The 15,174-nt window shown below is 39.7% G+C and overlaps 1 protein-coding gene across 1 annotated transcript; it reads right to left on the reverse strand.

The window, feature by feature from the left end:
• Positions 1-2,622: 2,622 nt before the first annotated feature.
• mrps33 (mitochondrial ribosomal protein S33) lies at positions 2,623-3,611 on the reverse strand. The gene is made up of 3 exons (XM_072673959.1): positions 3,417-3,611; positions 3,037-3,253; positions 2,623-2,930 (listed from the first exon to the last, which is right to left on the reverse strand). Exons 2-3 carry the CDS (start codon positions 3,249-3,251, stop codon positions 2,825-2,827), a joined length of 321 nt encoding a protein of 106 aa, XP_072530060.1. The 5' UTR covers positions 3,252-3,253; positions 3,417-3,611; the 3' UTR covers positions 2,623-2,824.
• Between the last annotated feature and the right edge of the window lie 11,563 nt (positions 3,612-15,174).

Consider the following 15,174-nt stretch of genomic DNA (forward strand, 5'->3'; position numbering starts at 1 on the left):
ATATTTCTTTATCTTATTATTATTATCATAATATTATATTTTATACATTTTTGTGATAATTTTATTAATATTTCCCAACAGTAAAAGTATTTAAAAATGTATAAAATTAGCACAAAATGTACATTACCATAAACTATTAAGATAATAATCTTTTCTAATTCTATATGATCATTTATGATGAGCATTTCCTAATAATATAAGAATTACTGTTAGAAAATACAAATAACATCATTTTATAATTAAATTATCATCAAGTATTGTTAATTATCATAATAATATTGAATGATGTCATTTTATTAGTAGTATTTCCTAACAGTAATACTTTTACTTTCACTCTTTTACTTTCAAGTTAATTTGTGAGGACAGTATATTTTTATATGTTTTATATTTTTATTAACTTTTAGAAATGTTGAACTCGTCTCTAATTACATTCATTCTGGAATTAAAGAGATTTCCACTCATCTGCTTTGTAATTTCACTTGTCTGGTTATTTTTGGCAGCTACTTTTACTTTCACCAAAGTAAGTTTACTATAGCTACACATGACCATGCTTTGAGCAACCTCATATAATTTGTGGTCTTCATAATGGTGGAGCTTCACGTCAGTGACACTGTCTGTCTCTGTTTCATTTCTTTCTATTTCTGGTGCACTAGAAATAGCAGTAGGGTAAACGTGTAGTAGTTTACTGCTATTGCCAGCTCACCGGAGTAAGGGAACAACAGTGAGCTATATAAAGACAAGGACACGCAGTGTCAGTGATGTGAAGCACCACACAGTGCATTTACTAATTGCAGAAAATCAGATTTTGCCAAAAATCATTTTGATCTAATGTATTTTCAAATTGATACATTCATCAATCAGTGTCTACAGACCAGTGACTGAATGAGCTGACCAGCTTTAAAGCACCTGCTTTAAATGACAGACTGGTCAGCACGTCTCCTGAGAACAGTGGGTCAGCCTCCAGGGACAGAATACAATGATAAGCAGGAAAAGCTGATCAAGTACTTGGTTTTCTGTTGTGCCTGTATGTCTGTATTTTCAACATTTTTATGAAAAACAAAAACACAGTTCATCTTCATGTTGCATGAACGAATTGACTGTGGATAACCCTAACCCTAACTTTAGAAAAGAAACAGTATGTTTTATTTAATTAAAAAATGAAATAAAAGTTCATGCTTTCCAGGAACGTTCCACCAAAATCTAATGGCTCTTTTAATCTCTGACTATGTTATTGTGCTCCATCAGGAATTCTTAGACCAAATCTTCTAAAGAAAAGGCCTAGTCCTAAACTGCTTAATCAGTGTCCTGTTAAAGCCAAGGTTAAAGCATCATAGGTTGCTTTCCTAGACAGAGATAGCCTAGTCTTGGACTGCCCAGTATTATCAGAAGGCCGTAGTCCAGGTCTGCTCTTGTAGACTTGACCAGAAACCGACCCAATAGGTCTACATTTCTCACTGCAGTTCTGCCTATGTGGTGCAAATAAAGTAATAGACAGGAGCTCCTTCCAGTTAACAAACTATTACTTTCTGAGGTCTCACAAAGCTACACTCTTAGCAAAAAAGGAAAACTTAAGGTATAACTATAGCGCTACATAGCAGACCAGAGATCAGCCAATCAACATTCTTTTAAACATTCTTCCTAAATATTCTTGGATTTTATACCTAACCGGGATTTCGGGCCCCATATAACATCTTAGACTGGCCCCCATGACTCAATTATACTTAACTATAGTTTTAAGTGCTCCGGTCAGTCAAAGGCCCTTAGAATCGTCCTAACCCCCAACCCCCCTCCCAAAATCAAGACGCCCCTGTACGCACCCTGAGATGGGAGCTGTCTTAACCAGAGGGGTGTGGCATTACCATGCTAGTGTTGGATGCTTGTCCCTTTAGAGATGAAGATTGGAGGAAAGCGCTAACTGCTAGTTCTCAGGCTCACTAGCATTATGTGGTGAGGGGAGGGCCTAGCCACAGAGAGAGAGCAAGGCCAGTTAAGCTCTCCTGGACTCTCAGCCACAGATTGCTGAGACATCTTGAGGGCATTATATTATAGGGTCCAAGTCTTGAGACCGCTGCACCCCTCAGGAATCCCTCCCAACCACCCAAAAGGGTTCGACAGGTGCTAATTTTGGTGCTGTACAGAGCCATTTCTGTATGCATCCCAGATAATTCTTCAAAAGATTTCCCAACAATCTGAAAAACCACTTAAGAGCTGTTAGAGTTGTCATGGCTGTGTAAAGGGTTATATTAGGATTATACTGTTATTTAAACATGTAACAAAAACTGTGGTAGTTATTATTTTTATTATTATTAATACATTAATAATGCCCAACCTCTTTTTATCCTTTAGAATGAATTAAAGGCATTTCCCCTGCTCCTGTGCCTTTAAGACTGATCTATGTAAATTACCACTGCTCTGATTGGATGCCCTGTATTGTGTCTCATTCAAAATGCTTACTTCAACTGCTTTCAGCTAAACAGGCAGATATACTGAGGTCAAAACCAGATAGGAAGAATATGAGTGAGCTTCTGGAACACTGTGGAAACGGCTTCCCACGGATCTTCCAATAAGCTCCCCAAGACAGACAGACAGACAGACAGACAGGCAGGCAGGCAGGCAGGCAGATTTGTACACAGCTGAACATTTAATCCAAAGTAATGTAACTTTCAACACCCACATCAAAAGCAATTATATTTCCCCTCCTGAGTGCTGTCGACAGCTCCGTGCCAGTCACTACGCTCAAAAAGAACGTCCCGTGATCCGCATTTCCACGCCGGAGTACACAAACAGTGTTCCCACAAACAGGCCGGCTACAGCATCCTCCTGTCTACTTCTTCTTAGCGGCTCTCTTTCCTTCCCCCTTCTTGGGCTTTCCTTTTCCACGCAGATTCCTGAGCCGGCACATCTCCTCCTTGAAGTCCTGGTGCTCATCTCTACAACCAACATGAACACAGCATGAAGATCAGCATGAACACACGACTGTACAGCAGTACGACCATCACTCCTGTACACCTGAATTAACACCACGTGACAGCTTACCTGAAGAGCCCCATGTACCGGAGCCTCTGGATCAAGGAGTAGTAGATCTTGTGCTGGGGGTACCACTCGTAGACCTCTTGCCTCTGGGCCAAGGGGGGCTCTTTGAACAGCTGCACCACCTTCATAGACTTGGGATCCGTGCTCCTCACTGCATCGCCAAAGATGCGCGCACTGAGGCGCGCCATGCGCACGGCGTAAGTGGACGAATTAGCCATGACTGCGGGAGAAGAACACGTACAGCTCAGTTTGCACAATTACTGTCCATGCCTCAAACCACGTGGGAGCAAAGCTGGACCACCGGAGGTCCTATTTAGTGCATCAGAGCCTCTGAACGCGTTGCTACTGTGGTCACTGCGGTCATTCAAGACAAAATGGCTTACCGTTCACTGAAATCCCGGCGGAACCAAGACAGGGACACGGCAAGAGGTGTACAACGACGATGCAGTTTATAATGAAGCCATAATACCATGCAACTACAGGCGATATTCCCCCAAAATAAGGAGTATTAGGAGTTTAATAAGACGCTAAACGATCTCGCGTGTGAAAACAAGCAAAACAGCGCATGCGCCAGCGGCCGCACCTGATTGGTGAATTGGACTGAGCCACTTCCTCTTTTTTCCGTTAACGTCAAAACGCTCTATTTAATCACTAACATCAAAACAACGAGCTACATTTATTAATATTTCGCACCATAATATTAATATATAAATATTATATAAATTGTATGCCTGAAATAAAAACATTAAATCCGTTTGGCAAATATAAAACCTAAAAAATAAAATAATAAAACCTGTTTAATTGTGAGCGTTAAGGACCTGGCCAAAGAGTCTTTCATATCAAGGTGAGCCACTGTCTGTTTCTGCTTCAAGTCTTGTCAGGATTGTAGCCTGTGTGCGTTCGTGATTCTCAACCGGACGTTTTAAACGCTTTTAAATATTCGAATTAATAAAGTAAACCATTCTTTTTTTTACATTATTTCCTCAATTTGTCTATATATACATTATATCTGAGTAATATGTTACTCTCTAGATTTTAAAATATCTTTTCGATAATCGGTACGTCTTCGAACTGACTCCGTGTTCTTAAAGAGTCTCTAAAGGAGGTTCCGCACGACAACCCTGACCACAACACTGTCCGTAAAACCTCTTAATCTGTTTAATATCTTTAAAATCATTAAAGCAGTTCATCTGATCGGTGGAAGCATCCTAATGATGAGCACACATGATGTTTCTCCCTTTTGAAAACAGAAAGCATGTTATACAAACAGAGCATGGGACCACAGTGGGGCAAGCTTTAGAAATAATAACCATGTATATGGGGCTCTGACCTCTGGTCAAGTTTTCTGATACTGTGATTAGTTAAATATATAGGTTGAACTGCAAAATACATGCAATTAATTAACATTTTAAACAAGATTATCTTATATATTTTTTCTTTAGTGAAAGTTAAGAGTGAAAAATAAATAAATAAAAGGAGCAACATGGAGAGAGTCTCAGCTATAAGCTATAAGAATACAGCAAAGCGTTTGCGATAGCAAATGTCCTTTTTTCATATGGTAAATAAGAAATGTCAGTTAAAGCAACATTATGGAGAATTTACACCCTTTAAAACAGCTTCAAAATCATGTTGATGCTCCCCTGACTCTACTACACTGTGCACTGTGCACACATGTAACTTTTATTTTAATTTTTTAATTGTAAAAAGGGAAAAAGTTTACTTTAATTTTATTTACTTCAACTTATATTATTATACTTTATTTATTTTGTATATATTTTTTATTATTATTTATTAATTTCTTTTTTGTTATCTTTATCTATTGGTGAATGGAGGGACAGCAAAGTAAGAATTTCATTGTACAGCGTAACTGTCTGTTTCTGCTGTGCATATGACAATAAAACTCTTGAACTTTAAGAGATTTTTTTTTCAATCCAGTAATAACGTTTCAGTGGAAGTGTACTGTATAGTGTAGCTCAAATCTGTGCACAATTTATATTTACTGCAGTGAATCAAACTCCACACCTGTAGGGGAAGCCCAGGAGCAAGAAATACCACTTTGAAATACCACTAGCTTGATTCAGGGTGTGTCAGTGTGTCTTTCCTATCGTAACGACAGAAAAAGTGAGCCTTGCGCAGCTCGAAACACGTAAAATGCATGTACTAAGTCTCTTCATTAATCAGGGGTGTGTCTTGGTTGTAACGTGCAGTAAACCAATCAGTGTGTCACTCACCATCCCCTTTAAGAGCCAGGTGCGGCCTGACTTTGGCGGATTGATACATTCTAATAACACAAAGCTGGGGGTGTACACGCGTTGGACACACGCCTGTGGTGACAATTCATTGTGAAGATAGCAACGAACGTCTGACTGTTGACGTCTGCCTAGTGGAGCTCCTGTGTTTTCCATTGCCAAGATATCAGTACCCCAGAAATGGACGTGTACACACCTCATTTCGAGACCACCACACCGATCGGCGTAGATATATTCGCAAGCAGCGCTGCTGTATAAATGACGCAGACGGAAGGTGTGAAGATAGACTGCTGGCAGCGTGTAGGATAGCAATGAGCAATGTGACGAGCCGTGCGCAGGGTGTAAGACAGGGCTTTATGACTGACCTGCTTGTAGGACAGCTAGAACCTGTTTAACTGCAAAATACCTTCGGAAAGATTTAGCAGACTCTGGCCGGGTGGTGGTGGACCTCTATGCCGGTGAATCAGTCATGCTTCAGGACTGTGTTGTAGCCCAGTGGCACAGACAACATTTCACTGGTAGAGGGAAGAATGGATGCACAATGGACCACCTCAAGAGGTGCAAGCTGAAGGTTTGACCATGGGCCTCAAAGCCCTCGACCTCAACATCATCAGAAACGTGTGGATAGAGCAGTGGACGCCTGGCGGCCCAAGAATCTCATAGAAATAGAAGCCTTACTAGAAGACATGAGTGGAAATCCCCTGAACCAGAACTGACAGAAAAGACTCTTAGCTGCTATACAAATAGGGCTCATAAGCTCTGATACCTTCCAAAGGGCCTATTATTAGGTACTGACCATATTCGGACCCTTTTCCTGTCTGGTTATTGTGAAACTGTGAAAGTAATTCTGTTTAAAATATTAAAGAATGCTTCATCTTCAGCTTCACACCCTTCAAGTCTTCACATGACAGATATTTTGACCAGAGGTGCCCACATTTTTGCAAGCCACTTTATATGCAAGCCCACATTAGCAAGGTTGAGATCTCATTTAAATGTATATATGTATGAATCTCTTCTTCTTTGTTTTGAAGGCAGGGCTAGATTGCACTTCTGGAAGCCCAAAGCCCACAAAATCAGTCAGGTCTTAGGTCTTGTACTCGTTTAACTACAGAGGACAATATGAGACCAGCACATGGCTCCATGTCAGGTACACCACAGGGTATGATGTATAAGTACGTCTGTAGAGAAGCACTGTATGTTTAACACAGAGTGTGTGTACGTGTGTTTGTGTGTGTGCGTGAACAGCCAGGGCCTGGAATACAGTTCGCTGGCCCACATCTGTGTCATGTGTTTGTGTGTCCACTAGATGGGGATCTGCTCATGAAATCAAGATCAGCTTAAAATAAATAATAAAGAAATGCTTTGAATGACGGCTCTCCACATTAGTATGGAAGTCACGATTTTCCTTCCCTCACAGAGGATGTATCTATTAACACAATTCTGGGAATCAAAAAAAGGAAAACAGGGGTGAGGGAAAAAAGCAAAACATCCCAGATAACGCATCCTCACATAGCGCAAGACAAATTGCTCTGGTCTATCTGCTGCATTTTCAGATTACATTGTCTGGCATCCCAAAGTGCTGCAAATAAGTTTCAGCCTTGCCTGAAATATAATTACAACCCGGCTGTCAAGCTGTCATTCACACTGTCCTACAGAAAATTACTGTTGCGTAGTCACAATTCAGTTTAAAGTGGCAAAAAGAGAAGCGTCCAGGAGTGGGGAGGACTATTAAGCCCACTTTTATTTGCTCCCTCAAGGCAGAGATTATGAGAATGCTTATGAGTGCGTTTTGACTGCCACATTAAATACACTGCTACTTTTCCAATTTCCCTGAAACAAAGATATTCTATTAGTGCAGGCTGCTGGGCTGTTCGTCCCGACTCCATGGTCCTTCTCAGAGTGTCAGTGAGGTGAAGTATGAGATGGGAATAAAGGCAGTGTTTGAGTGCTGCTTCAAAGTCAAGTGCGGTCAGTGTGTTCTCCCCTAATCGAGAGGGTACAACAAACCACTGGCCTGGCATTTTTTTGCACGGTGTGAAAAATGTCAATGCACTCGAGCAGTTTCGTGGACATGATTTAAGCCTATATTTGCAAACCTCTGGTTGTGCTCCGGTCAAATTTGACCGATTTACAACTTTTCTTTCGGACACACAATCTGAATCATGGATCATTTCCATTAAATTGTGGCTATTATATTTAACCTTCGTACACCCTTGGTGCTCCCAGTTAAAAATGACCAGCTGAGGGCTCTGAGTGGCTCAGCGAACCAAGATGCTGGCACTATGGCCCTAGAATCACCAGATCGAATCTGGGGTCATGCTGCTTTGCCATCAGCAGTTGTAACCAGAGAGAGCACAATTGCCATTTGCTGTTTGCTGGGGATCCATTCTTGCCTAATGCGGCAGTTTGTAAAGAGGCAGTGGCTCAAAGGAAGCATGTGCTTGTCCTTACCCCTCCTAGTGCCAGGAGCAGTGCAAGTGATATGGGGAGTCCTGGTCAGTGGGTGGGTTAAGTGGTTAAACTGACCATTAGAAATGAATGGGTGAGACTACAATATGTGAATAAAGAAAGGACAGGGTTCTCACAGGGGCACTAAAAATGCATTAAAAATTATACCCCTTTAAGATGCTGCCACCCCCATGTTTTACTGTTTGGGATGATATTATTGTTATTGTTTGTGTCAATACATTGGTCTTCATTTTCACAGCTTTTCTCCAGATTTACAGTCTGATCAATAGTGTAAAAATTTAATTATCTTAGATTAACTTTTTTTCAAGAAACGTTGTGTGCTTGTTAGGATAGTATATAATAAAAAAGTGTCATTAAAGTGTCATTTGTAATCTAGATTAATCTAATGGCTTTTAAGGCAGTTGAATGCTTTTGCAAGGCACTGTAAGTAAATTGTGGGCACAATGTGTGTGTGTGTGTATATATATATATGTATATATATATATATATATATATATATATATATGTACAAAATATACTGCTTGAATAAACTTCCATCCAATAAACAATAAATGACAGATGTGGAGATATTTCCCCATAGCTGACTAACATAACCAAAACATAGCAAGCTAGTTTTTGGCTGCATCCCAGTTGCGTACCACACACCAATACTAAACAGTATATACTCTAGAATAATTTGAATAGTGCAGGTTTGGCAGGATAGGACTCTACACTCTACTCTACACTGATGTACCAACCCGTTTTGTACTCACAGGAAGAGAAGGAGTGTTGCTCACTGCAAGTTCTCCTGAAGCCGTGACAGTAGGCGTTCTCTGTTTTTTCTCATTTTTCCAGACATGAGTAGTTCTTCTCTTTCTGTTTACATCGCAACAAATGGGATGTACCCTCTGTCTCCTCTTTCGTTTGTTGGTTCTTCCATCCATTTGGTCATCTTTCCATTCGTCCAGCTGGCCTTGCTAAAATTCCTTGTTTGTATTCCTATCAAATCCAGCACTAAAGCGAACCTCACTTTGTTAAGGCCTAAAGCTGACAATAACAAAAGAGCTACAGTGATCATGAAGCCACGTTGTTACATCCTCTGAAGCTCTGACCTTTCTTTATGCTCGTAAAGTTTTAACGCTCACAATGTTCCTGCTCGTGTCATTCTTTAATTTTGTCGCACAGCTATAGTCACCAACCACCCCTGTTGTCACAAAACATCACAAAGACTTATTTAATAAGCAAAAACTATTCAAATCAGTTAGCAAACTAGCCACGTTTAGTGTAGTTGCTATGAACATTAATAAAAAGTAACAACATTTTCAACTGGATATTTTGTCCATATTTCCCTCATCACTTTTTTTAAAATGTAAGAATTTAATGCATGTGGGGTCTTCGAGTGGCTCAGCAATCTAATACGCATCTCTATGGCCAGGGGGTCGCGAGTTCGAATTCCAAGCCATGCCGTTTTGCAATCAGTGGCTGTAGCCTGAGAGAGCACAATTGGCCATGTAGATGATGCTCTCTCTCCCCTCATCACTCTTAATGGATGCTGGCTGGTACAGGCGTCTGTTAGCTGGTGTGCTAGAGCTGGGAACTATCGTGCTTCCTCTTTTGACAGATGGAGCACAATGAGACCTTACACTTACACTACATTCTACAACAAAGAAAAAGATTCAAACATTTGAGAAGGACTCAGCCATGACTCTTTAAGAAATGTAAGAATTTAATGCATATGGGACTCAGAGTGGCTCAGTTCAAATCCTGAGCCATGCTTCCTTCCCATCAGCTACTGGAGTCTGAGAGAGAACAACTGGCTGTGTTCTCTCTGGATAGGTAGATAGCGCTCTCTCTCTCCTCTCATCACTCTTAAGTGATGTGGTGTGGTGTAGCTGGGGACCCGGTCCTTTCCTCTGAGCATGTTTTTGCTGTCACTCTCTGCCACTTCCTCCTATCATTTACTTTAATATTTCTCAGAGTTTTTGAACGGGTCAATACCGTTGTTTTGGGATATCCTACAGATCTTCATGCTTTATAGATGGCTCTACAGACAAGCACCCGAGCCAAGTGAACATTAGTTCACCATCTGGAAAATAAATGTTTTTAAGATGTGGACTGGAAAATCGCATAAGATGTTCACTCCCCAGTCCATACAGTCCCTACAGTCCCTATATGGAAACGTGAGAGCAAAAACTGCCCATTTAGAATACACTACATACATTCACTACATGCATCACCTTATTTAGCCTTCAGTAGCTTACCCTGACCATTCACATTGTAACTACAGACTGGACTGCTTTTTAAATGTGGTGCAATACAGAGCAGCCAATCAGAATTAGAGTCATTTACATATATCGGTGTCCATGAACAAATTATGACTGGATACAACAAACAACACAAATGTGGATCTCAATGGAAATTAATTAAATTCAGAAATACATAGGTATACAAAGGATGTAAATATATGATTTACCCATAGTGCAACTGTTTAAACAACTGTTACTTACTATTAATTATAAATAGGTTTGTATGCCTATGTAACTGAATGTACTGTACATCTATGTTGCATATTTATCCATTTATAGTAAATAGGGGATAATATTAAAGTCATATCACAGCACGACGGCACCCATTCAGTCACGTTTTTAATTAGTAAATGAAAACTGCTGAAAGAATTTTTTTTCAACTACATGAAAACACTGACCATCTGGAGGTCTGACTGACTTGCAGCGTTTGAAACAAGATGTGAAATGAAACTGGAAACAAGAACACTATTACTCTCAACCACACGCTGTCTCACAGATGTTGCTCAGTTTCATAAATGGTTGCACATCGCACAACAAATGACAGAACCCTCTTTTCATAGATGGAGCACAGCGAGACCTTACACTCACACTACCTTCTACATCTAAGAAGGGGACTCAGTCATCACTCCTTCCTTAATGTTCTTATGTGGTTCTAGGTTTGAATGTGAGGTTCCAGAAAAAATAAAGCATTGGTAAAGAGTCCTTATAATATCTAGGACAATGTCCTCCAAAACCAAACACACTGTCCTCATGATCCTTAACCTAATGTCCCCATAATACCTAAAACCCTTTCCTCAGAACACCTAACACACTGTCTTCATAATACCTGTCACACTATCCTTATAATAAGTAACACAACGTCCCCATAACACCTAACACAATGTCCTCAGAACACCTAACACACTGTCTTCATAATACCTGTCACACTATCCTTATAATATGTAACACAACGTCCCCATAACACCTAACACAATGACCCATAACACCTAACACACTGTCTTCATAATACCTGTCACACTATCCTTATAATATGTAACACAACGTCCCCATAACACCTAACACAATGTCCCCATAACACCTAACGCAATGTCCCCATAACACCTAACACAATGTCCTCAGAACACCTAACACACTGTCTTCATAATACCTGTCACACTATCCTTATAATATGTAACACAACGTCCCCATAACACCTAACACAATGTCCTCAGAACACCTAACACACTGTCTTCATAATACCTGTCACACTATCCTTATAATATGTAACACAACGTCCCCATAACACCTAACACAATGTCCCCATAACACCTAACACACTGTCTTCATAATACCTGTCACACTATCCTTATAATATGTAACACAACGTCCCCATAACACCTAACACAGTGTCCCCATAACACCTAACACAATGTCCCCATAACACCTAACACAATGTCTTCATAATACCTGTCACACTATCCTTATAATATGTAACACAACGTCCCCATAACACCTAACACAATGTCCCCATAACACCTAACACAATGTCCCCATAACACCTAACACACTGTCTTCATAATACCTGTCACACTATCCTTATAATATGTAACACAACGTCCCCATAACACCTAACACAATGTCCCCATAACACCTAACACAATGTCCTCATAACACCTAACACACTGTCTTCATAATACCTGTCACACTATCCTTATAATATGTAACACAACGTCCCCATAACACCTAACACAGCGTCCCCATAACACCTAACACAATGTCCTCATAACACCTAACACACTGTCTTCATAATACCTGTCACACTATCCTTATAATATGTAACACAACGTCCCCATAACACCTAACACAATGTCCTCATAACACCTAACACACTGTCTTCGTAACACCTAACACACTGCCCTCCTAATATCATAATATAACACCAAACACTGTCTTATACTATTTAACACACAGTTATAATACCTAACACAGCTCCATCATGCCTAACATACTCTCCCATAACACACTGTCCTATGGTACCAAACAAACAATCCATAAAACCTAACACACTCCCCCATATAACTTTACCTGATCCAAGTGTGTCAGCTGGTTTGACATAAATAAAATATTACATGTAACACAACAATTCTTGTTCGTACCTGTGGGAGCAACCCACTGACACATTAAAATCATGTCTATTTAAAGCAGCGTTTTCATAAATGCACCAACACAGTACCACAACACCCCAATTCCTTACCCAATGTGCCCTTATGCCCTGTAATACCTGAACCTGTCCTACTACAGCTCCAGTGACTCACCAATTCAGTAGGCTTACTGTCTGACAGACAGCTGCTAGTTTTATCAATTATTCAGCAATGCACTCCTCACTGCAGGCTGTGGACAGCATCACAGCTCCATCTCCATATAATGGACCAGTTGTAGGGAGAGGGGTTGGTTTTGTCCTATCATATTGCTACACGCTAACCATATGTTCAAATATGGACACCAGCTGTTTGTGAAAAGCTATCCAAACATGAAGTATTACAATTGTAATTTCTATGTGCGATGAGAGGTGTGACCAGAGATAAAGCACTCAGAATAATAAAATAAATAAATAAATAAATAAATAAAGGAAAGACTCCACCACTCGTCACTGTCTGTTATTTATGGTGTGTTTAGCTGACCACAGCTATTGAGAGATTGTTATCTGCATTCTGATTGCCTATCCTGGTGTCATTTCTCTCAAGAATGAAGCAAATACAGGTGTGGTGCCTCTGCTAGCTGGTTGCACTATTACAGTAATGACATAACAGCTTATTTGACACCTCTACACTGTTCTTTCACTGTGCTAATATTGTCACATTTTCCACCAGAAATTTTCCATCAGTTTTTAAACCCTTACTCTGCTTTATCGTAAGAAGGTGGAGTTGCACTTAGGAATTAAGTGATTGACAGTCCTGGCTGGAAGAGACTGGTTGTCTGCAGGACCTGCATGGAGTAGCTGAGTTGTAGAAGAACTTAGATGAGCTGCACTTTTACTATTGAAACTGTTCCACTTACTGGACAAACTGGGAATCCAGAGGAAAAATCTGCTGTGCTGCTGCACTGCAAGCTCAGTGAAGGTGGTCTGAGACACGCTTGGTCTGGGAGAAGGGGGCGGGTCAACAAATTTGACAACATGGCGGGCAGTTTTGGCTTCATGTCTATAGAATGGAAGGGAATGGAGCCATGACCCCATTCTTTCTACAGTCACTGACCTTGCACTTCTGAGCACCATTTTTAATAAATGCCAAAAACAGTGGGCTGTGATTGGTTGTTTTGAATGACAGTGAAACGTACGTGCCGTGATTCACTCATTTCATCACATAATAAAGGCTCTATTAGATTCTGGGGGATGGGAAGGCCACTGAAGAACACCGAACTCATGGCCATGTTCATGAAACCAGTTTGAGGTGTTTTTGCTTTGTGACATAGCTTTGGTTCAGTAGATGTTTTTTAGGCTTAAAGACCTTCAGTGCTTAGTATGCTCCTTACTGTGCAAACTGATACCTCAGTGCCTGCTGCCTCCAAATCTTGCTGCAGGTCTTTTGCAGTCACTCGAGGGTTTTTGACCACCTGCCTCCTCAAGAATTTGGTGGCAGCCAGTGATAGCTTCCTCTTTCTGCCACATCCTGGTAGTTTCCTTTAACTTTGAACTTGTGAACTGTGCTTCCAGCTGTATCTGTAGGAACATTCAGTGCCTATGCTCTGTCTTTTTTGCATCCTTTTTATTGTTTGCGTGAGACAATGATCTTTTGTCTAAACCTTTTGGACAACTCATGCTAACATGCAATCAATCTTCACAGTTATCAAACCCCCTTAGCCAGTGCAGGTACTTGATGTGATTTATCTCAAGCACACCTGATGCAGCTAATGAAGCCCTTGATTAGCCACCTGGTTTGCAATGATGTGCTCTTTAGAGAGATTCTGTAAAAATTCTGAGACTGCAGTAATCATTAAAAGTGGCATTTTGTAATGAATTTGAAGAAAGCACTTGTTATGTTAGCTGAATTAACCTGATTTGCAATGGAGGTTGAATCATTTTGACTGCCACTGTAACTTGTTGGCTGTATGAATACACATGCACACATATACACACATACACATGTGTTTTTGTGCAGCAATAAGGATAAGGAAGGTACACCAATGGCAGTAACACCAGTGATCATTTTTATGAAAAATGCTTTTTATAAAACTGGCATTAATCCTGGCATACATATCAATAAACTGTGTCATTTAATACATTTGTATTTTTATATACATATTTTTCACAATTCCCTACATATAAAGTGGGTAATACTAGTGGCTTCAATTAAAAGCTCTGTCTGAAATCATGAGACAAATGCAGAAATTGCTGATAACTGAACAAAAGACTTAAAAAGATTTATATTTCACTTTATTCATAGACAGTAATGACAGTGACACTGCTATAGGGGACCCCTGCTTTCATTATACATGTTACAATATTTATTTTAAATATATATATTTTTTAAAATATTTAATTTATATATATATATATATATATATATATATATATATATATATATATATATATATATATATATATTAATATGTCATTTCTATCATATATCTGACAGTTATTTACACATTATTGCAGTTTATCTGGTAGAAAAACATGTTTTTGACCCCAGAACACAGCACTAGCCCTCTGTCCATGACTGTGGGGACGAGCACTTGGTGATTAGAATTCAGTATAATTGATGGAGTTGCAAAAATGACAGTTTGATTGTTGACCCGCCCCCTTCTCCCAGACCAAGCGTGTCTCAGACCACCTTCACTGAGCTTGCAGTGCAGCAGCAGTTTAAGAAAGGATAATTGTTTAAATAATATATCATTTTTGTAGTATATATAGTGTTTTATTATATATATATTTCTGTAAAGGGTGCTAGGGGGCACAAAAATGTACGTTTTTTAGTCAAATGACTTTTTATAAAATATTCAATCAAATATTAGATTAAACCCCAAATAAAAAATATCAAATAATATCAGAACTGACCTACAGTATGAGTCCCCCTGTCCACCATTACTTCCAGAAAAACAGCGTTAGCCCTTTAAGAAGGTGCTTTAATAAACAATGAACGTCTCCCATTGACAGCATGACA

This window comes from Salminus brasiliensis, chromosome 2 (assembly GCF_030463535.1).
Source record: "Salminus brasiliensis chromosome 2, fSalBra1.hap2, whole genome shotgun sequence".
Classification (NCBI taxonomy): domain Eukaryota; kingdom Metazoa; phylum Chordata; class Actinopteri; order Characiformes; family Bryconidae; genus Salminus; species Salminus brasiliensis.

Coding starts and splice junctions, on each gene's coding strand:
- mrps33 (XM_072673959.1), bottom strand. CDS start 3,251: ATGGCTAATTCGTCCACTTACGCCGTGCGCATGGCGCGCCTCAGTGCG. Junction 2,931..3,036: donor CGGTACATGGGGCTCTTCAG/GTAAGCTGTCAC, acceptor TGTTGGTTGTAG/AGATGAGCACCAGGACTTCA.